Source organism: Tauraco erythrolophus, chromosome 1 (assembly GCF_009769465.1).
Source record: "Tauraco erythrolophus isolate bTauEry1 chromosome 1, bTauEry1.pri, whole genome shotgun sequence".
NCBI classification, from domain to species: domain Eukaryota; kingdom Metazoa; phylum Chordata; class Aves; order Musophagiformes; family Musophagidae; genus Tauraco; species Tauraco erythrolophus.
In genome coordinates, this window is record NC_141465.1 from 8,923,219 (window position 1) to 8,945,083 (window position 21,865).

At 41.8% G+C, this 21,865-nt stretch overlaps 1 protein-coding gene across 3 annotated transcripts in view; it reads right to left on the reverse strand.

The window, feature by feature from the left end:
• The window catches only part of CMSS1 (cms1 ribosomal small subunit homolog), a 252,196-nt gene that overhangs the window by 57,449 nt on the left and 172,882 nt on the right, over positions 1-21,865 (reverse strand). The window contains exons 2-3 of one of the 3 annotated variants that reach the window (XM_086623941.1): positions 15,645-15,661; positions 13,247-13,249 (exon numbers count right to left, since the gene is read on the reverse strand). The exons of the other annotated variants lie outside the window; for them this stretch is intronic. Coding sequence (XP_086480067.1) covers positions 13,247-13,249; positions 15,645-15,661 — 20 coding nt within the window. The remainder of the gene's footprint in view (positions 1-13,246; positions 13,250-15,644; positions 15,662-21,865) is intronic. 3 annotated transcript variants of the gene reach the window in all.

A 21,865-nucleotide genomic window follows, 5' to 3' on the forward strand; every position in this document is an offset into this window, starting at 1 on the left:
AGAAGTCCAAAGGCCTCAGAGTCCAGAGCGAAGTGACACCCTGAGGCAGTGTGGCACAGAGACATGTGCAGCCAATAGAGCACAGGAAAACAATCCAAGTTCCCATCCAGAAAGGCCAGGCACTTTGAGAGGTACCCATGGCATTTACAGCTGGCTGGACGGAGGGAGCTATGGATGACATTTGTTCAGAGCAAGGCTCCTACTTCCTCACCTAAATTAGGAGCAAGTCTTTTTACCATCCCATTTAAGAGCAAAGCTTTTGGAGAGATGACTGTTTTTGATTGGCATGCCAACAAACTAACAGCTCTGCCAGCACTGAAGGACACTGTTATCTTACGACAAGGCATTGCACAGTGTCATTTCTAAAACAAAGTCAAGTTATTTCCTTCCAACTGGTATCTCAAAGTTGCCAAAAGCAATAACAAAAGTATTCAAGAGAAAAAATAAGGGAGCACAACCATGGGGATTAGCTGGAAAATTAGACAGTGTTTTTTTATTACTGTTCCTATTTTTAACTGCAAACGGCGTCAGAACACATTTTCCTAGTGACAACGTAATTTAAGCAATCTATTATTCAGTATTATGTCGAACCAACGTTCTGCAAAGCGTTAACCTCCATCTCTGGTTCATCCCCCTATCCCACTCCCAATATACTCATTCCAAAAAAACACTACATTTAATCCCTGAGTTTATAAAGCAGACAATATAAATGCTATTGCACTCAACTCTAGGGAATTACTAGCACAGTACTCTTGAAATCTCTAAGGAAACTCCTGCTAGGATAACATTTAGGATGTTAGTCCCCAATGCAACATTTCTCAAATGACCTCACACCTGTAAGTTACCTAAGTTGCATCAAAGCTGCTCAGACATGTTGTTGCTGGCATCAACTCAAATTCTTTTGAAATAAAGTTAAGATGTGCAATACATAGAGAACAATGAAGTCGGCACGAGAAAGATTTTTAAGTTACCTATCAGAAAAAGCAAAGCAGATCTTGCATATAAACACAAGCAATCATTTTAAGGGGTGGCTGAGTGCCCTCTTCGCTTGCAGCTTACTTGGCCGTTATGCTCTTCAAAGCACTACGTGCCTTACCCTTCAGCTGTGTTAAGGTGCTATTGATCAAGGACCAAGATACACGTTAACACGTAACCTGCCAGAGGTGTTTGAAATTCCATTTGAAACTCATCAAAGGAGAAAATTCCTCGCCCTTATTACAGAGTGTAAAAAGTTACAAAATGGCCCCAAGCAGGACACGGCTGCCTACAGTGTCTTCCCCGCATCACACCACCATCAGGTCCAGGTGAACCATATGGGCTCTCCATGCTATCTCCATCTTTCAATAGTGGCTTTGAACCAAGAATGTTACTGTTGAAGACCAAGGGCGGAAGGGCTGAATCCCGAGATAAGTAAGCGGCAGCGCTGACCTCATAAGCTGTTCCCTAGGGCATACCATTGGGATCGCATGAGGTTCCTGGAAACATTATATGAAAAACAGACGTTGAGGTTTTACCATTCATAAGCAGGAAGTAAACAATGTTTAGCAGGAATTAAACACACTTACTTACTATTCAAAGAAATTGAAAACACAAAACCCACATACAAATCATGCTGGGGTTAAAGTGGTACTTAGATCCAGTAAGGGAACACAGCAGGAACAGGTCATGGCAAAATCCACACTTGTAGGGTACGCACATGTGCACACTTGCGAAGGTATAGAGAGAACTACAGATGTAGCTTTTCAATGCTTTTCAGGAAACACGACCACTACACTAGAAAAACAAGAATTACGGAAGCACTTAGTCTGGTTCGGATCCACTCCCAGAGAAGTTAGTAGAAAAAACAACAACAAAATCCTCCAAAACAAACAACCCACTTCAGTGGGAAGAAAATCAAGCTACTGATGAGTACTTCCTCCCCATCGTACTAACATGCTCTGCTGAGAGCAAGCTGCGTGAGCTGTCAAGCATTTCTGCTTTTGTCCACTTTGAGGTCTGTCCCATGCAGATGAGTCTCACCTCTGGGGTTCTCCCTTTACACATGGAAAAAACTGACTCTCTATACTTAAAGTATGCACTTTAAGCATCCTGTAACACTGAAGGTTATCCTTCTGCTCTCACATGCCACAGACTTTCAGGGGAAATTCACTGGAAAATAAAAGGTTTGGGAAATATCAACAATACAGAAAAAAGCAGAAGATATGTATGATGGACCTAGAATTTGATACATATCACTGCAGGAAGCTGTGATCCTACATTCAAATTTCTTCACTTTTTTTAGCTGTGATGACCTTGTGGACAAATATCTGTAGACTTTAAATCGCAGAAACCTCAACTGCCTAAACTGCAGCATTAGGACCCACAGTGGGAGGCATCTGGCATCATTCTCGTTTTGTATATTCCATGACAAGCTCATGTGGACCACACTGACAATTCATAATAGAAACAATACAAGTCCTGTATTGGTCCCCTGTCACCTTGACTGCTGGGAAACGCACCAATTTCACACTAACTAGCACTTAAATAATGGACCACCACTCTTATTTTTGGCTGCCCTAACAGTTCGTCTTAAGATGAAGCAAAATCAGAACAATGATACTGAACTAGAACAACATCACAGAGTGACTATTTCAGGGAAAACACTTAAGTAGACTTTTTTTATTTCACTCGAGTTAAATAGGTTTAGAGTGACTCTCCCTAAACCTTTTCTTTTTTTCCTGTAAGTTGCAAGTTGCTCTGAGTAGCTGCGGAAGACTGAATACTCACTTAATACTCGAAGCTCAACATTTTCATGTTTTCTTCCCTCAGAGGCAAATTAACTATTAAGGAAGAAATAATTCTAAAAGTACAATACTCAATGCTTACATAGTCTATTTTATCAGCAGAACTTAAAGAGCAGCATATATTTTTTTAATGCACTTAACAACCACAAATGCAGAAAACTAGACTTACAATTACTCAGTCTTTCACAAAAGATATCAGCTTTTGGCAAAAAAAATCTTTCATTTTTTTCAGCACCATAAAAAGCCATAGTTTTTAGGACCATAGGAATATAAAAAAAACCCAGCTTTTAATCAGTCCCATCTCATGCAGCCAAAGTCTCATGCCCAACTAAAAAGAAAGAATTTTCTTGATGTAGCGAAGCTGCGCTACACTGAGGTCTTGGCACCATCCTGGACCACTTGATTAATAAAAATCCAGAATTCTATCAAAAAAACGATAGGACACAAAATCTCAAGTGGCAGGTCCACCACCAGGGCACTGAGAACCTCTCAGCTCCAAGTCCGCATATTACAAAACATGAGCATCCCCATTAGGTTCTGCAAGAGAACAGACACAAACCCCAGCGCATCCCAAGGCCGACTCGCCGCCCCGTCCCCCGGCTTTATAATTCTGCATAGAACTGAAATAAACCCAGCTGAAAGCAGTGTTCTGAAAACTCAGTGCACTAAAAAGTTGTTCTATTCATATGTTCCCATGTCCTAAGAGACGGGCATAAAACATGATGAAAATATCAGCAATTAGGTTTCAGGGGCTGTGATCTCAGAGACGAGAACAGAACAAATTCAAGTGAAGCCAATGGAATCATACCCACTGACATGAGATCACAACGCAGCACTCAGAAAATACCTTAAATCTGAAAACCCCCAGATGCAACGCCTGTGGCCAATGTCTATATTAGCTACACGTACATTATCCTGAAAGGAGGTTTCAATTATTTTTACAGTGAGATAATGTTCCCTTGACGATCTTAAAGTCTTAGTAGCATATAACAATTAAATTTCATTCTTGAGAAGACAATAGCAAACATCTGCAACTTTGAATCTATACAAGAATTAGGAATTTTTCCATTTTCTTCACAAGAACAGTGACTTTTCCACAATAACATAAAGCTACTGACAAACTACATACACAAATTTGAGGGGAAAGCAGGGGGAAGTCTCCTCCCAGGCCAACTGCAAACTGGAAGTTTTACACTTTGCCAGTCGCAAGAAAAATGGGAAACAAAACACTTCATTTTCTAATAAAGTATCAGCTAACATACTTAGCAGAAGGAAACCCGTTCTTCACCAGCCAAAACTGACTCTCATTCGGTGAACTAAAAATACATCTGCAGAGGTTTGTTAATACGGTTGACCTCAAAATTTGGAACTTTCTTTCTTCCAGATGTAAAACAGCTCAAAATTATTCATTTTCAGGGAAGGATCCAAAGGCCCCTCTACTGTCTATTCCCCACAGAAGTTAGTCACCAGGCATGAGTGAACACAGCCAATCTTAGAGACCAGGAAACACTGTTATCCCCACTTTGGATAGAAAAATTGAGCAAATAGTCTCTCGTCTGTGTTTTCTACGATATACTTTACGGCATTGCTATATATACACATTGCATGATGCCACCCCGACCTTTCCCAGTGCTGCTCTCCTATTTTTGGTCCTAAGCTAATTAGAGGAAAGAAAACAGCACAGTCATCAAGGCTCTGAGCAAATGTAGGTTCTTCTTTTCTCCTCCCTTCCCCATTTTTCTTAAGATGAGGTTTAAAAAATAAAAAAAGAGACTAAACATACTTAGGAGAAGCACAGAAAAGTGCTCTCATCATACCACTTGTTACTCAGGAGAAGAGATTGACACCCATCCCACTACAATCTCCTTTCAGGTAGTTGTAGAGTGATTAGGTCTCCCCTGAGTCTCCTTTTCTCCAGGCTAAACAACCCCAGTTCCCTCAGCTGCTCTTCTTAAGACTTGTGCTCTAAACTCTTCACCAGCTTCGTTGCCCTCCTTTGGACACGCTCCAGCACCTCAGTGTCTTCCTTGCAGCAGAGAGTCCAAAACTGAACATAGTATTTGAGGCACCACCTCATCAGTGCCAAGTACAGGGGGATGATCACTTGCCTAGTCCTGCTGGCCACGCTATTTCTGATACAAGCCAAGGTGCTACTGAAGGTTACCTGCCTTGATGGAAGGAACACATCCCAATCCCCACCAGCACCTGTACCCCAGCACACTAATAATGATGTATGGATGACAATCTGCCACCTAATGTGACCACTTCTGAGCTGAGCCAGTGGTGTATAAGGCCCTTTTTAAGCTGGAAATGCACAGTAATGCATTCTCCTACAGCTTAAACCCCTTGGGGATGAGTGGAGAAAACATCTTCTACCAGCAGTGGGGAAATTCTTCAGAAAAGGATGGAAATACCTGAGAAGAGGGGAAAGGAGCAAAAGACAGCAGGTTCATTTCCTGACTTGACGTGGAACTTGACACACACTTCAAGGAAATTAGTCCAGGAGAAATGCTGCATCTGGGAAAATGTCTGCGTATCAGGGACATGACCCTGGCAGAGCTGGTCAGTAATTATAGTCTCAAGTCTCTTCAGATTTACTTTTTAGGAGAAAGGATGGCCTGTCAAAAACCTAATCCTCTGCAAACCAGTAGGGAACAGGCAGCCTTGCAGTCAGTTTTTTGAGAGAACTTTCCAGACCCAATAAAGGTGACACAGAATTATCCTATTCCACTAAGGAAGTGTCATCAGATCATTCAGAAACTTGACTATAACCTATAGTTATAGATGCAAAGAGCTCAGTTTATGATGCGTTTCTGCATGTGTATTAGCACAGAAAAAGACAGATTCAGGAACAAAAAAAAAAACCCTTTAGATGTGGGGCTGAAGTGACCTCAAAACAAACCTCTTCCAGATTAAAGGGGCACCCTTCTGAAGTTCCAGATATCAATCTAGAACCCCTGGGTGACAGGGATCTATTTCTGAGATGTATGGAAAACCAATAAGCTTGGCTCTACAACCACACTTTGCAGGGGCTCCAGGAACAAGTCTATTCTGTCCCCACAAGCTGTCTGACATCCCCTGAGGACATTGAATGAGACTGGTCAGGAAGAGGAATTTGAAACAGGCTGCAGGACAGTGATTTACCAAGAACAGAGTGTCTTTGGGACTGCAAACAGACCAGCTTACGTGCAGGGCACAGGCACTCTAGTCAGTGGAGTCACAGAGAAAGAGGCAGAGCTGGACAGGCTCCCATCTGCAGCAAGGCAAGGCTCCATGCACTGATGTGGCCCTCTTTGTTCAAAGACTTCAAAACGATCACAGGGAACACAAGCCCTCCATGACTTCTGCCAACCTAGCATAAGACGGACCTTAAAAAGATTAAGGTACGAAGGATCAGGAATGCAGGCAGATGCAGATATGTGGGATGGTCTATAGGGAATACAACGTCTACTTCAAAAAACCACCCTACTCACTTGCAGTGAGTTGCTAAGGTGGAAGATACAGCTTTTGCTCTGCTCCTTCTGAGGAGGGAGCTGTTGCAAGGCTCTAAATTGGCCTCAGTGGGGATCCCCTTATTAGTCATCAAGGTTCACTATGAACCAGAGGTATGTTGTGTGAATGGCCAAACCACAGTGATGAAATAGATTTCTTCATGTGAAGCAACTGCCTGCCACAACATAGATGCTATCAGCTACTGTCATCATCCTGCATTTTCTTTTGTGAGTGAAGATGTTGAGTCTGACCGCTTATGTCTCAGAGGGAAAAGGCCTGCTGAGGAGGAAGCTTTGGATCGTTTCTTGGCAATGAACTTTGGCCCTGGGCTCTACACCCTGACATATCACACATAAGCAGATTACACTCTTGACCCAGCAAACAAGGAGGTGCATCTCCTCAGCAAGGAACAGAGCTCTCATAGCTACATCTGGCTGCAACTCTACCAAGTAAGAAACATGAAGCTGGAAATCAGGCTGCCCTACAGCAACAGAAACCAAAAACTACAAAGAAGATGCAAAAAATGTTAAAATTCACAAAAGAAGTGATGCAAATTCGAAAGGCTTGAGTAACCTCAAGCAAAGAGCAACAAATCCCAGAGGAGCTGTAGCTTGCCAAGACAAGAGGAGCAGCTGAGCGTGTAAGGGTGAGCGCCATCCACTCCAGCTGCCGTTGTGCAGAACAGAGGGAGGAGGGAGGAGGGAGGAGGAGAGAGGTGCCCGGGATCCCCCTCTGTAGGCACCCTAAAGCTTCACCAGCTCCAACGGCAGCCTATGCACACACCAAGGGAGAGCACAGACAGACATGCCAGAGAGTACGCTTTTCCCCCACCAGATGTGATTCAGAGTCACGACTGTTAGCTTCCTACCAAATTTAAAAGACTAGCCAGTCTATTCGGACAAATTCCTATGACGAGCTGATCTTATATTGCCACGATGTGGTGAGCTTATATTGTCATGGATCAAGAGTACCAGCAGGATTCTCCACACACGGACACTTAAGGGATAAAACTTCCACAGCTTTCCTCTTGGGGTGATTTCTAACATTAATCCAATATATACTGTGTTTACAGTTACTACACTCCCAAGTACATATGTATAATAATCTCACTGATTATACTCAGTTCTGTGGTTCTTTTTTTTTTTCCTGCAGAGAATTTACAAGTTTTTTATGTAACCTCAGCATAGCTAGTGAGCAGGTCAAGGGTCTCCCAATTTTGGGCTATGCTTGTATAGACCAGCAAAAGAAACTGTTGTAAAGTGGACAGATGTTTTTAAATTAAAAGGAAATTCATGAGGTCCTAGTCTTGATTCTCTAAAGAACTCCCTCAGCCATTCTGATATGCGAGAGTGTATGTAAAACCATTAGGAAGCAACAGTTTCATTCCAGACCAAAAATGACACTTTTCTTTTATTGACGTAGGGGTGAGAAGGTGGGAAGAGTTACAAATCACACAGTCATCAGGAATACGAGACAACTCAAAGACAAAATGAAAACAGATGGACCAAACTTTTTGATAGTCAAACAAAGGAAGCGATATAGTTATGCAGAAATAAAGCATCAGCGCAGCTATTCCTCTGCGCATCAAGCACTGAGTGACTCGGTTTCATCATGCTATGTTCAACTCAGAGGAGTAAAGCAGTCCCTCCATCTGAAGAATTTAATCCAAAACAAATCAAAATCCCAAACAAGTAAACGTAGCAAGCAGTTTAAAAGCCAGCCTAAAAAAACACCAGAAAAATAGATGTTTGTCTTATGTAAGCCAAAGATGTATAGTTAGATGTTTTTTGCTTAATTGCTTAATTATGGAGGCCAAGCCTTGTTTTCACATCTGTTTCATTCAAGCTACAAATGAGGAAAAATATACACAGATCCAATCTTGTCTATAGCCAACTTTTGTAACAAAGCTGTTTCACTCTACTTTTAACCTGCTTTTGAACTCGTCTCTTAAGATGCTGTGCAATAAAAAGAAGATGGTAGACTTTGCAGATTGACTTGAGTTGACTCCCACTTCCTGCATAAACAGGAGGTCTTCCCAGCTGGCCCATGGTAACACCCACTGACCACTCCTTGGTGACAGCTGTAGAGACCTACTACTGCAGCTAGCCATAAAGAAACAAGAGTTGGGGGTGGGGGGAAGTCTACAGGTTAATTGTTTTTTTCCTATCTTGCATTCCAAGATGGCGCATCATGAGAAAGAAAACACACAGCTCTGACCTGCTTTGTTGTAGCTGAAGTTCACATTGCAGTATATTGACATGACTGCAGAAGAATAAGCACAAAAGCAATAATTTATGTTCCTAAGGAAGCAGCAGCCACCTAAAGAAATGCACTTCTAGGTTCACAACATCTTGCGTGACCATGCCAAGAATTTTAGGTCACAAAGGCAGGCAAGGGGGTACAAAGTCAGGTAAGCAAACATCTCTTTTATGCTTCTAAAGCTCAAATTATATGATATTTCATAAACTTTTTCCTAGTGTGGCATTTTAATTGGTTCATCTAGTTAAATGGCTCCAGGAGGAAGCAGTAATAGTGTAAAGGAATTAAACTGCCATCCTGTTGGGAAGGATCCTAAAGACAGGGGAGGAACACCCACAAAAGTAGTGAAGGAAGGCCTGTCTTCAGAAGCCTGCAATTGTACCACTCCGCATCACTGTGGGATCTATTTAAAAACCCTTTGGGTTCTTGTTTTCTCCTGAGTCTCTCACCCCAAATCCACCAACTTTTCCCATCCTTTAGCTGCTCCTGACCATTCACGGCTCACGCTCAAGCCTATTAGCTCGGCTACCCAACTAGGGTCTTTACTGTGCCTCCGACTTACACAGGAATTCTGCTGTTAGTGCAAAGAAATCCTCACCAAAGTCTTCAAATAAGGCCAACACACATGCGTATAGCTAAACACAATAAATCTAAAAGTTGAACCAACACAGCAGTTAGATCAATTACATTTTCTTACAGTGACTAATAATTTCTTTTGTGTTTTAAAAGTAAAGACTTACAGTCAACTGGAACATGGGAAAATATTTAATGTGATTTTCCAAAGCACAGCGTTTCTGAAGCTCTGCCAGTCATGTAGCAGATTGAACATGGCATTACGAAGTATTCTCACGTGTAACCACAGCGACTCTACGATATAGGTTATTTAAAGCCTTGGGAGATTCACTTATAATTCCAGGTAAAGTACATTTCTTGAAGTATTTCACTGGCAACCGTCCAAAGCTGTGTTCCAAAAACTCAAGTGCAAATTTCACAGCCTCTAGTCCTGGCAATTCACATCCTATAAAATAATCAGAAATTTTTATCTTTTGCAGAATAGCTGCAATAGCCCTTGCAGACAGTTTTTATATTTTGTTCCCTAAACAATAAAAATATCACAAAAGCTGCTAGCAGGTTGGAAGGAGGTCAACAAAACTAGCGTCAGGGGCTTTTTATTTCCTGTCTTTTAAACTCCTTGGGGAGTCTAGTGAGCAAAACTTAGCAAAGTGCCTAAGTATGTTGTGTAACAGGATTGTTAGATCTGTTGGCTTCAAATTAAAAAGACTATAAAACAAAATTCCTATTATGGATATTTCGTGATGTTTGGTGGTCTGTCATGCATTCCCACTACAGATAGTCATTTTCCTCCTCTTGCTATTAAGATCTCTGATTAAAGCGTATTGCTGCAACACTTCCATGAAATTACTGTAATTTGGGAATTTAACTTCTCGAAAAAAATTTAACAGAATAATTAACATGTCTATCAATTCCGCTCTCTTCATTAATACCAAAAGCGGAAGGGCTGAATTATTAACCATTTGCTTGCTTTGGCTATCACATTGACAGAGTGGTGGACCCACTTCTAGCATTTCAGCAATGCCAGAAGCCAGAATCTTCCTCTAATTCTGCCCCCTAATCACCCGAATGGGCAACACAGACTCACAAGAAACATCTGAGATGACCATGTGTCTTCCTAGAAGCATCTGAACTAATACTTCACTGCTGATCCACACAAAGGGAAAGTAGGCGAATTTGAAGCATATTTTGCATTTACTTTTAAGCAATTCTTGGGTAAAGCTTAATAAACTAGTTTTAACCTATGAAGTTCTCTGCATCTCTGTGCTAATTACATAAGGAATGCCTTGCCTTTCTTCGTCTGATGGGATGGCCTGAGACTTGTCATCAGTAGAGACAATCTTTCCAAAGCTTTCCTTCTCAAACACTAAATCTCTTTGGAGAGCTTTTACGTACAACAACCCACCACTGTGGATTATGGCCAGTGGCCAGCAAATGGTTTTGAAGCTTCTCCAGTGCGACTGAGAGAAGAATCCAGGCCAAGTGCCATAAACACCGTAAGTCAAATCTTAGTCACACAGAATTCAATGGCAAACTTCCTATTGATTTTGTAGAATCCAAAATTCAGTTTCTAGTTAAAGAATTTTATCCATTAAAAAACCACAAAAGGGATCTGACATTAGACTTCCTCAATATATACACTATGGTAAAGCATATCGCTACATTTTCACAAGCGGCTAACATTGAAAATATCCTTCCAAAACTAAAATTTTACAATCCCAATTTACAATTAGGAGTTCTTATGAAACATTCTTACCTCCCTACTCTCATGGTACTTTACAAACGAAAAGTTTAACATCATAAAATAATACACCACATACAGAATACATCACGTATAGCAGACTTCTCCCAAAGAAGGTTAAGTCACAAATTCTATGGACAGTTTAGTAGCTTTTCTTATAAACAGCTAAGTCAGTCTTTCCCCCAGAAAATGTAAAATAGCACTTTAGACCTAGGCATATAATTTGAATATTATTTCTTATCTCAGAATATAGTGATTCCTAACAACCTTTACGAAAAACAAGACAAAAAAAAAAACTAAACAAGAACGGCATTTACTTTTGCATGAAAAGAAGAGGAAAAAATATTCTTGAAAAAAAGCTACAGCCGAAGGAAAAAAAAACGAGTGCTTACACATCTGCTCAAATTATAAGCATCTTACTCACTGAACTATACCGTCTCCAGCTTATCTGACATGGCTCCACGAACATGTCTCTGTGCCCCCTCTAGGAACAGTTAAAGATATTTTGAAAGTCTCTGAGGACAGTTTAAATGAATCAAAAATTTAGAACCATGAATCAAAAAAAAAATAATCCTCAAATGAAGTCTCTGATATACATGGAAAGATCTGAGTTTAATCTCACAAAAGACTGATTTTTAAGCACAGAAAGTAATTTATTGGCTATGAAAATGTTTGACTGGCCTAGACACTACCGAAGGCCTCTTCATTGCAAAATGACATATTTTATCAAATGTTCTGTTTAAAAATCTAACCATATGTAAAATTAGGCTAAATCACACACATGCTATCCTATATTCTTTGAAAAAAACATAGTGGCTAGATTTCTGTAAGCAGCAGATGCAGGTTTAAGGAGCAGAGGGCACTGTAATTACATCAGCCCTTACTCTGCACGCCTAAATTCACAACAATTTGATGCACCAGAGGGTGTTGGGCAAAGACTTGGGTCTTGCTAATCCAAAACCCAGATAGCCATCAGGGTTAAATGAGAGCTGACTAACATAACAAGGAGTTAACCCCTTAGAGAAGCTATTGTAAGGCTCCTTTCCCAGGGATTTCTCAATTGCAATGAAAATAATGTTCCAAATTCAGCTTCCATTGCTAAAATGAAAACAAATGCTACAAAGGGTATGACAAGATGGAGGTCTTCACACAACCACTGAGTTGAACCATGGGATCTCACATGCTGCTTCAGTTACCAAATTTAATAGTTTTAGTATGCCCACTAAAAACTGACACTATTCCAAAGGTCACGGCTCACAGATTCCAGGCAATCCATCATCAAAACCCTTCAAAAGTAGGAGCCAAATTTAACATCAGCACCTGACAGGATATTATTAAACAGGCACTAAAGTATTCTCACTTAGGAGCTTACACAAGCCCTCAAAAAATGCATGTTATCATAAAATATACTTAGTCACCTCATCCGACCTCAGCAAGCAAGCATAGTGAATTCATCTCATATGGCATTAAAATTCATTCAGTGCCTTACAAACAACACTTCTTTCTCAAGTAACGATGAGAGCCCCCCCTCTTCCATATTCCCTCCTCTGTAGAGTTCTTCAAGGTGTCGTCTTCTGCTAAAGATATAAAACTTAATTCTTGGCCACTTATGCTCACTAAAAGATATGAAGTCGTCCATCTTCTCCCACTGCTAGCTTGTCCAAATTGCAACTCAAATTATTTGTGCCTCTAGATTTCCCCTTTTGTGACACCTGAATAAGTGGCTTTATTTTCTCCACACAACTCTGCTTCTTTTTTTCTGATTGAATTGCCAAAAAGTTTCTCAAATGGAGGAAAAGTCAAGCTAGAAACTCATTTTGAAAGCTTCTCCTTTCAGGGAGGGCGAGGTAGAAGGAAGAAGGGAGGAGAGGGGCAAGGGAGCTGCTTTTGCTTTTAACTTTTAAAAATGCGTGGTATATGGGTCATCCAAATTAGCAAGATTTTAAAATTCAAAAGAAAGTAACCGCGATTAACAGATGCTTTTACAGGAGCGGTGGTGAGTAAAAACTAGCCATCAGGCAAATTCTAACAAGCCAAATTGGCTAACGATCCAGGAAAGAGGTGGTTGTATCCAGCTGCAAAAAAAAAAAAAATTTTTAACAATCTTTGGAATTCATAGACAGATTTTATTTGCATTTGCTGCAATGAACTGTCATAATCATGTCCACCACAAGAAGGAAGTTGTGTTCTAACGTTACCAAATCCTCTTATCAAAGTATTTCAGACACTGATCACAGTGTTACCTGGAAGAGCCAAAATGTGAAGATGCATTTTGAGAGTTAGAAGAATTAGGAGAATAGGCCCAACGTGACAGCCCAAAAGAGGCAAGGCTGCCACAGCTCCATGGTCCCAGGTGCAAGCACTAACGAGGCTGAAAATGTGTTCTCAGTAGGTACACACACTCGAAGCACATGACCACACAGTATATATACAGATATATAGGGCCGGCCACACAGGGAACACACAGCCCCTCCCTGGGTGAGCAGGAAGAGGTCCACTACTGAGAACACATACATTGTAGATATACATATGTACTTATTATATACACATACACACACATCCACACAAATGGGCAATATGGATCCCTCCAGCAGCTGGGCTCAGACACTCATTCTGCTCAGAAGCCACCCCTGGATCCCAGTCCCCCCAGTTGCTGACACCTGGATGTAGGAGCCCTAAGGAAAAAAGAAATGTGATGTCAGGACAGACTGCGCTGATCAGGTGCGGGGCATGGCCAGACAAGCGTTCTGACCAGTAAAGTATTTAGATGCAACTGGCCTGTTTCATACCCTTAGCCCTCTATTCTCCCATGCTTGTTCCTCCTCAAGTCACCCAAACCTCTGCCTTTGCCTGCCTTTAGTTCCTCCCTTAAACATCACATTAACAGTCCTGTGCAATCCCAAAATGCTCTTCCCATGCATCCCATCATCTGTGCCATACACCTTAGCAGCAACCCGCCTCAGTCCAAAAGGTGCTCTGATGTTGACTCATTTTGACAGGTTTCAGGTCTGGACCCTGGGGCTGAGGCTCCCCTGGGACAAGCCTGGGAAGGGCCCAGACCAGGTATCCCTTCCTTCTAGTCCTTAATTTGGGTTCCTGCCTGCCGTTGTGCGCCTGTGCTCCTCTGGGTTTGTGGAGATGGGCCTTTGGTGGGCTGATGGCCCCTGTGATGGCCTGGGAGGAGCCCAGGACAGGGTACTAGTTGGGATCCCCTGTCTGCTTTTGTCTGTGCTCACATAACCTAGCAGATTTTCCCGTGCAAGAGTGACCTGCCAACTAAAAAGTCCTGCTCCCGCCAACTAGCCTTCTTTTCCTCTTCAATTTATTTATTTTTTTTTTATAATTGGTGAACATCTGCTCTTCCTATTGAGCATTTGGTATAATTTAGAGAAAGAATGAATGGCATCTGTATTAGAAATGCAAACAGAAGCACTGAGATCAAACCAAACAAGCCTCACAGAAAGCATGAAAATAAATTCCAGCTAAAAGCAAAAGTGAATTTTCCAAATTCCAGTACCCCTCTTTTTAGAAAGGGATGCATTAAGCATTTGTCTGTGGTCTTTTTAAACTTTTAGTTTATTGTCAGGCAAAGAACTCGGTAACTCTCAGTTAACGTTCACCCTGACCGTGGTACCTCCAGTCTGGCCCAACCCAGAGTTCCCATGCTTGCTTTGGCACACGGGATCCTTCCAGCTCATCTAGCACATCACCTTGGGAGAAGAGGGGGAGTGGCAGCTGGTGCAGCAGACAGCCCTCCCTGACCGACGCGGGCACGCAGAGACGGGCTGGCTGACCACACTCTTGCCAAAAGTGATTTTTGCTTTCTGAGTGAGCACTGCACACAGCAGCCCGGTGCACTTGTGGGGAATAGCAAAGTGTTTTCACCAAGTCTTTCCAAGTGTGGGGAAAATTACTGCTGCTTATGCAATCCGTCTTTTGCCAAGCGTCAATCTGGGAGTTCAGCTGAGCTGACATTAGTATTTCTTTAAAGTTAAAGAGCCAAAACACCTTTCAGTCTGATGCTCTTCTGGCTTCCACCATTGACTATAGATGCTGCTAAAAAGTTACATCACAGTCCTAAATGCCATCTACACCATTTGGATCAAGCAAGGTGTTTTGTTAAACAGGTACAGTTCAGAAAGCAAGATTTGGGATTATGGGGACACTGAGAGTCGTACACAAGCAAACAAGCAGCACCAGCATTGTACTGCATGTACACAGGAGGTCCCAGGTACTACGTGACACTCGGTTTAGCTGTATGATGGTGGGCTACATCCTGACCTGTCGCTCCCGGAAAGGGATAGCCCCAAGCCTCTTCTGACAATTTGCAACCTTTCGACCTTAAATTGGAGACTTACTTCATCCCTTAGTTGACAGCACATAATTGTATTGTTTTAGATGCAGAGTCTGTTCATAGCATATCCCTTGAAGTTAATTGAGTTCTTGGTTTTCTACACCCCTCAATATAATTATGTATCACTTAAAAAGCACACCAAAAGACATACAAGCCAAGAAAATAAAACAGAGGCAATTATGAGGGATCCTTCTCTTAACAAAAACAATATAGTGATTACTTGAAAGCCTGTTTTATAATTTGTCAGGAAATGGCTGTGATACATATCAATTCCAAAATAAAAAGCATAAATAGATGCAGAAAACCAACTGAAGGAAGGCTGTTACGAAAGCATTTTACAGCAGCAATAAATTCCAAATCCTGAAAGACTTAAAACGGTCCAAGACCACATGTTCTTCGCAAGTACAAGAACTTGCTTATAAACTGCCTGTAAATCAAGAACAAAACAATGGCAATAACCTTGAGATCGTATCTGCGATGAGAAACGGCTCATCCAAGAAAAGGACGCCAACCCACCTGCCTTCGCTGTGACTGAGTTTCGGTCAATTCTTACTCTCAGTCAAGAGAAGTTTCTACTAATCTGAACGACAATTGATCATACTGATGCTCAGAAAATGAATGTCTCAAGTTTAGAGACTTAACTGTTGGAAATATATCTAGGGAAAAAGTCTCTTCTGTTCATCTCCTGATACCTTAAAAGAAAACAACCCGCGAGGGCGTACCAATGCAAACAGGCATGACAGGAAACACCACCTCCCTCTCCTTTAAATAGCTTTGGTTGGCAAAGGGCTCACTGCAGGCTTCTCTGCCTGTATGACTACTGAGGGATGACTTCAGGTTAGCAAGGTTAAGGAAACTGCTGAAAGCAGCAGTTCCATTTTTAACTATTTTTAATTCAGAGGCCCCTAAACACTGTCCAGCAAGGAGCAAATTTAAACTAAACAGAGGAGTAGGGTTTTTGTATCCTCCTCTCCCTTGATTAAATTTTAGAGATCCCATGAAAAGGACAGTCAACTGGTGCCACCCCCAATCCAATCTCTGGGTCTGTCACTGCTGTAACTGAAAGGGGCAATTGAGTTTTTGTCACTCTCAAAACCAGCATTCTGCAGCAGCAGATAATGCTTCTGCATTTTTCTTACATCCACTGCTAATAAACATGACCAACTGGTATACAACCCTCTGCTGACTCAGCATCAGCCAAGTCTGTTTCGGTAACTGTGGGCTTGTTCCCTTTTCACCATTTCCTCCAAAGCTGATCCATACTTCCAGCATTACCAGTGACTTTAGTGAGAACCACCAGCAACTCTTAGGGATACTACTTTAAACAAAAACAAAAAAGCAAACCGAAGAGATGCAAAGGCAAAACGGGTTTGCTTTACTTGGTCTGCCTACGCATAAAACAGCAACATACAAATCCCACTTTAAAAAAATTGCTATAAAATTCTTGCTTCCTTCAATACTATATTCCACCTCAAACCTGCATGTAGGGGTAACGGCAAGACAGCCTTAAGACACTTCACTGCAATTTCTTCCATGGTAAGCAGACTAACATAAGCCAGTAAAACTGCTCGTTTCTCAATGAATCAATTATAGGTGAGCAGGGGAAAGCTGGGGCTCAACACCAGTGTCAGTGTGTCTTGGGCTGCCCTACACTTGACTCATTTCTAGATACTCCAATATGCTCCAAACTGAAATTTTCTTGGAAAACCTTTCAGACTTCCCTAAAGTTATTTCTGTCATACCAAAAAGTAAAAGCTGAAGTACTGAGATATTTGATTTCAACTAGCGTGATGAAAATCTCACTATAGGGACAGAAGTGGGCAAAAAAAAAAAAGGAGAAATGGTTGATTTTGGCTATGGTTGCTGCTGCTGTTGCTTTGCTGCACTTTAAGTAAAGCTACATTTTTTAACAGTGACAGAACTCAGTAACAACTTACTAGCTATAACTTGTATACTTAGTCTTTGCTAGATTCTCCATCACATGAAGCCTTTAAATCAATATTGGGCGTGTTCTTAGAAGATAAACTGTAGCTCAGCTAAGTTTATTGAGTTGTATAAAAATCTGCTAGATTAGGCTCTATGGTTTATGTTTATGTAAGATTGCAACCATGACATAATGTCTCTAACCTTAAGTATCCACTAAGCTATAAGCTACCCAAAATACAAAGGCCCTAGGAGCTACTAACTGTAATGGACACAGGGGCGGGCATGTAAAACTGACTGCTACAGGACAAATGGGAAATAATTGAGTGCAGTAACTCCAACAGGGGCAACTTCAGTGACGTATGGAAAAACACTGCAAGCACTATTATGCTGCAAACACAGCGCTGAAAATAAAAATTCACATATTGTAAGAGGACAAACATAACTACAGAACATATCTGTCTTACCAGTGCCATGGCAACTGTAAGAGAAAACACACACACTGACCTGGAAGAGTAGCAGCTTCGTCCCTTTAAGAACACTGCTTATAAGGGAACAAGCAAGAGCCGGCTGACCGGGTATCCATAAAAGCTGGGAATGTTTTCTGTTTCCAGACTGTGTTTCAATGTCTTTACTATTTCTACAAAAAGAAAAAGGGGGAAAAAGAAAACGGGGGGGGAGGTTGTCCCTGAGCGCATGAAGTTAACAAGCTGAACACATGCCCCCCTTCAGGGACTTCTAATCCAAACTGTCATGTTTCCACCCTCCTTGGAACCTGCTGATACATACAAACTCCCTTAACCAGACCCTGATCCCACAGGCTGACGTAACCCTTACACGAGCATCCCACTCCTTTCCCTCACCAAAGGGACAACGACCTGCTTACACAAACCAGCTGACAAATCCAAAATGAAACAGCTGAATCTGCCCAGTCCGGGATTAACTGGCATTTCAGCCTTGTCTGATCACTTCACAGCCTTTGCACTACTCCGATTCACCACTCTAATGCCATTAACAGGAGTGATTTGTAAGGAACGAAGATTGTTTACCATCCCCTACAATAAATCTAACTGTAACAGAAGTAAGCTTACTCACATACTGCATTGGACATCTCAATATTGTCTAGCAAGCAAAAATAAGAGCTAATTAGAATTTTTTTTTTTCCTTTTAAAAAAGCCATACAAGCATGAAACTTTGAAAAGCTGACACATGCATATACCCCTCATGCCTTTACCGTGACTAAGACAGACAACAGTCTGATTTACCACTACTTCAGGATTTTTTGAAAACAAGATTAACGTGGAAACTGTTTTGTAGCTCAGTGACCCGTTGGAACCAACTCAACGCAACTGCTGTGCACATTTCCTTCCCAGTAACGCAAGCCTGTAAGCCACCAAAAGGGAAGGGAAAAAAGGCAAAACAACAGGGGTTTTTTTGCATTTAATAACCAGTAATAGTTGGGACTGCTATTGTCTGCCCTGCTCACTGGCTTTTAAAAAGCTGTCATTTAAATGTCTAGAACACCTTATTTCTCATGACTACTTGATCCAGTTCTCCAGTCTGAAAGTCCTAACAACTGCTGCTGTTTGAAGCATTCAGAACGTTAGTCGCACATACTTCATAAAAATGACATTTGCTAGTAGAAGCAAAGCTTTTATAGTTTGGGGGAAATAGTCTTGGGGTTTTCCCCTTCTGAGAGCTTAAAGTTTTACTAGTGAATCTAAAGGACTGCCAGGCATCTAAAGTGACAACACATTACGAAAAAATTTCCTATGTGTTTTGCAAATTTGAAGTCAGTCACATTTCACAACTGACATCAGGGTTTTTAATATCAGCTCTAATGAAATATAACTCTCCAATGACATAGCTGTGAAGTACAGCATTTTCATTTCACTAGCTGGCAGAGAGGTTTTGGCCTTGTTATTATTTCTTACGTAGAGCCAAAAGCGTTCTAGGTCCTGCACAGACACGTCTGAAGACAAGGCCTTTTCCTTGTATGTGCTGTAAACACGGAGAGTGCAGGGTATTCAGCCTAACAGAACAGGTCAGATGCGTTTTCACACGACTGCTATGGCCAAGTTGTATCTATGAATATAGCGTAAGGAATAGCTTGGCTTCATCTTCTCTACAGTTTCCATTTCACTACATCTCTTTGGGTGGGATTGGACAGTTTCTGGTTTGGGAGAGTTTCACTGTTTTTTAAAAAAACCCTACAGTCAATGAAGACATTCCAGCCATCATCAAAACCCTGAGGGGAGTAGGGGGCAAGCTGAAGACTAAAAATGATAGTGTTCATTTTAAATCTGGTTCTTCTTGAGGTCACATTTCTTCTGCTGAATGAGAGCGTGGGATATTTATTTTAAAAGTATAGGTACACGCACAGCTCGCGACAGTTTAACTGCGTATCAATAAAAATCAGAAAGCTCCCATTTGCTGAACAAAGTACGTAACTGAGAAGAGCTCTTCCTTCCCCAAACCCCAACAATCCAAGAAGTAGAGATGAGAGAAAAATCCAAACTTCTCCTTTCCTGAGACCTACACTCCCTTGACTGAGATAAAATCAGAGCATGGCAAACCACAGTCGGAAGGGGATTCTTGCCTACTCGGACTCCCCAGAGTAGCTGGTAGGAGCACCTGACATGGGCACTTTTGTCTGAATTTCTTGTGAGGATGAGCAACAATAGCCATGGTGTACTCAACCCCTCGCCTACGCATCCTGCTCAATGCACATGTTTCTTCAAGACACTGATAGTGTTACTTCAGGAAAGAAATGTGCCTCAACTTGACCGTTCTCAAGACACTTAAAGGTTCTGGAGACTGCACATTGTGCTCTGGGTCTGAGCAACAACCCTGGTGACATCTAGTGCTCAGGGATCCTGACATCCAAGTGACTCTTCCATACAGAGATCCAGCTCCAGTTCAAGAGGGAATCTGGAAGGCGTATCTCATGGCATAGTACACTGTGACAAACCTAGGTCTGACCTGTCAAGACAAAGAAGGAAAGGATGAGAGATCCTGACAAGTACAAAGGGGAAGCCACTGTTGCTGATCTAAATGCAGCATCTCCAAGTGGTGATCATGAGTGGAAAGCAGCAGGGCACAGCATCTCCATCACGAGGCTGATGCGTATACACTCACCTTGGGTGGCAGAAAGAATAAGAACCAGCATTTGGCACATTAAATTGAGAGATGGAGAGAAAAGCCTCCAAAAAACACAAGGGACATGTCTGGTGAGATTTAACATCAGGTTCATTTGTGGGGTGTTGGCCTCCAGTATAACTCTTGTGGTAACGCCTTGTTGGATTCACAAAATGTAAAACCAGAAGATCAGTAGCAACTTCCCCTTGGACTGGACTCTGACAAAGGTAACTCAGGACCCTTGCCGTCTCTTGGCATCTTTCCGAAATCTTCAAGGATTTTTTTAATGGGGGTCTGCAGTACCTGCACCACAGCCTAAACACAGTTTGAATTCTTAGTGAATGACAGCGGCATATCAGCTCTGTTTGAGGCTACAGAAGAAGCTGAAAAGAAACTATGTTTAATTTCTCTAGTGTGGGGGATGAGTCTGCATAATACATTATGGTGAAACTTGCAGTGGTGGTGGTTATCTCTTTTGGTGCCGCAGTTCATTTCCAAGAAGATAGCTGTGCCGGATGAAGTAAGTGTTATCCTTCAGTTTCTCTAGACTGCTGACAAACATTAGACTTGTCTCCAATGCTGATGGAATACAGAAGAGAAAATACAGTGCATGACCTCCCAAAAATGGGCAAAAACTTTGGTTCTCTCTGGAGGATGCTCTGGGAAGAGGTGGAGGATAAATGGGGTCTGGCAGTCTTTTCCAGCTCCATGCAACCAAGCGTAAGTTAGCACCAACACAGATCTCCCACCTCCGAGGGGCTGTTTGAAGCCTGAAGGAGGAGATGGCACAGGAGGGAAAAATCTGCCATGCATGTCTGCTCTCCACAGACCTGAGAGATCATGGTCAGGACTCACTAACATGCTTGTTGGAGGCTTTGCCTCAGAAAGGAAAGAATCAAAACTGTGTAAGGATGGTAGGGTTTGGCCCATTGTAAATGCTGGCACTTATAACGGAGAACAGTGTCACTGGATGCCTGTACAGATAAGCGTAGTGTGCTTTGCGCAATGCCATGTAATGATACTTTGTACTGAGATTTCACGCAGTAGTTCCTTAATTTAAATAGTTGCATTTTCTCCTAGTGGGAAATGGTCTGCATTGACTATACCCCATAAGCTATCGTCTCACCAATCATACTTCCATAAGCATTTACCATCATTCGTTTTAAGGCACTGCTGTTTCTTAAGAGCTCTCTTGCCTCTATTAGAGGACAAGGTAAGCCTGACATCAACAAAATGCTCTTCTCCAAAGATAAGATCCCTTTCATTAGGCACTGAAGCAATAAATGGCTTAGTAAGGGGAAATACTAGTTAACTAGTTGCTAAAACTATCTAGAGCTCCCGCCTGTGAACTCAAAAAATACTATTTCTCACATGGCTCAAGAGTCTTAATATGCGAAGTTATACCAAAATGGTATTAAAAATTTTACATCTTCCACCCACACAAATGGAGCAGTCCCCTCCTATCCCTCCACAGCTTCCAGCCTCAAATATCCTGGCATAAAATGATCAGACAAAATAGGTGACTTATGTTTTTATTGGTTCCTCCAGACTATGACGACATTTCCTAAAACACTGAGCCAGGAAACTATTAATGTCTCTGAA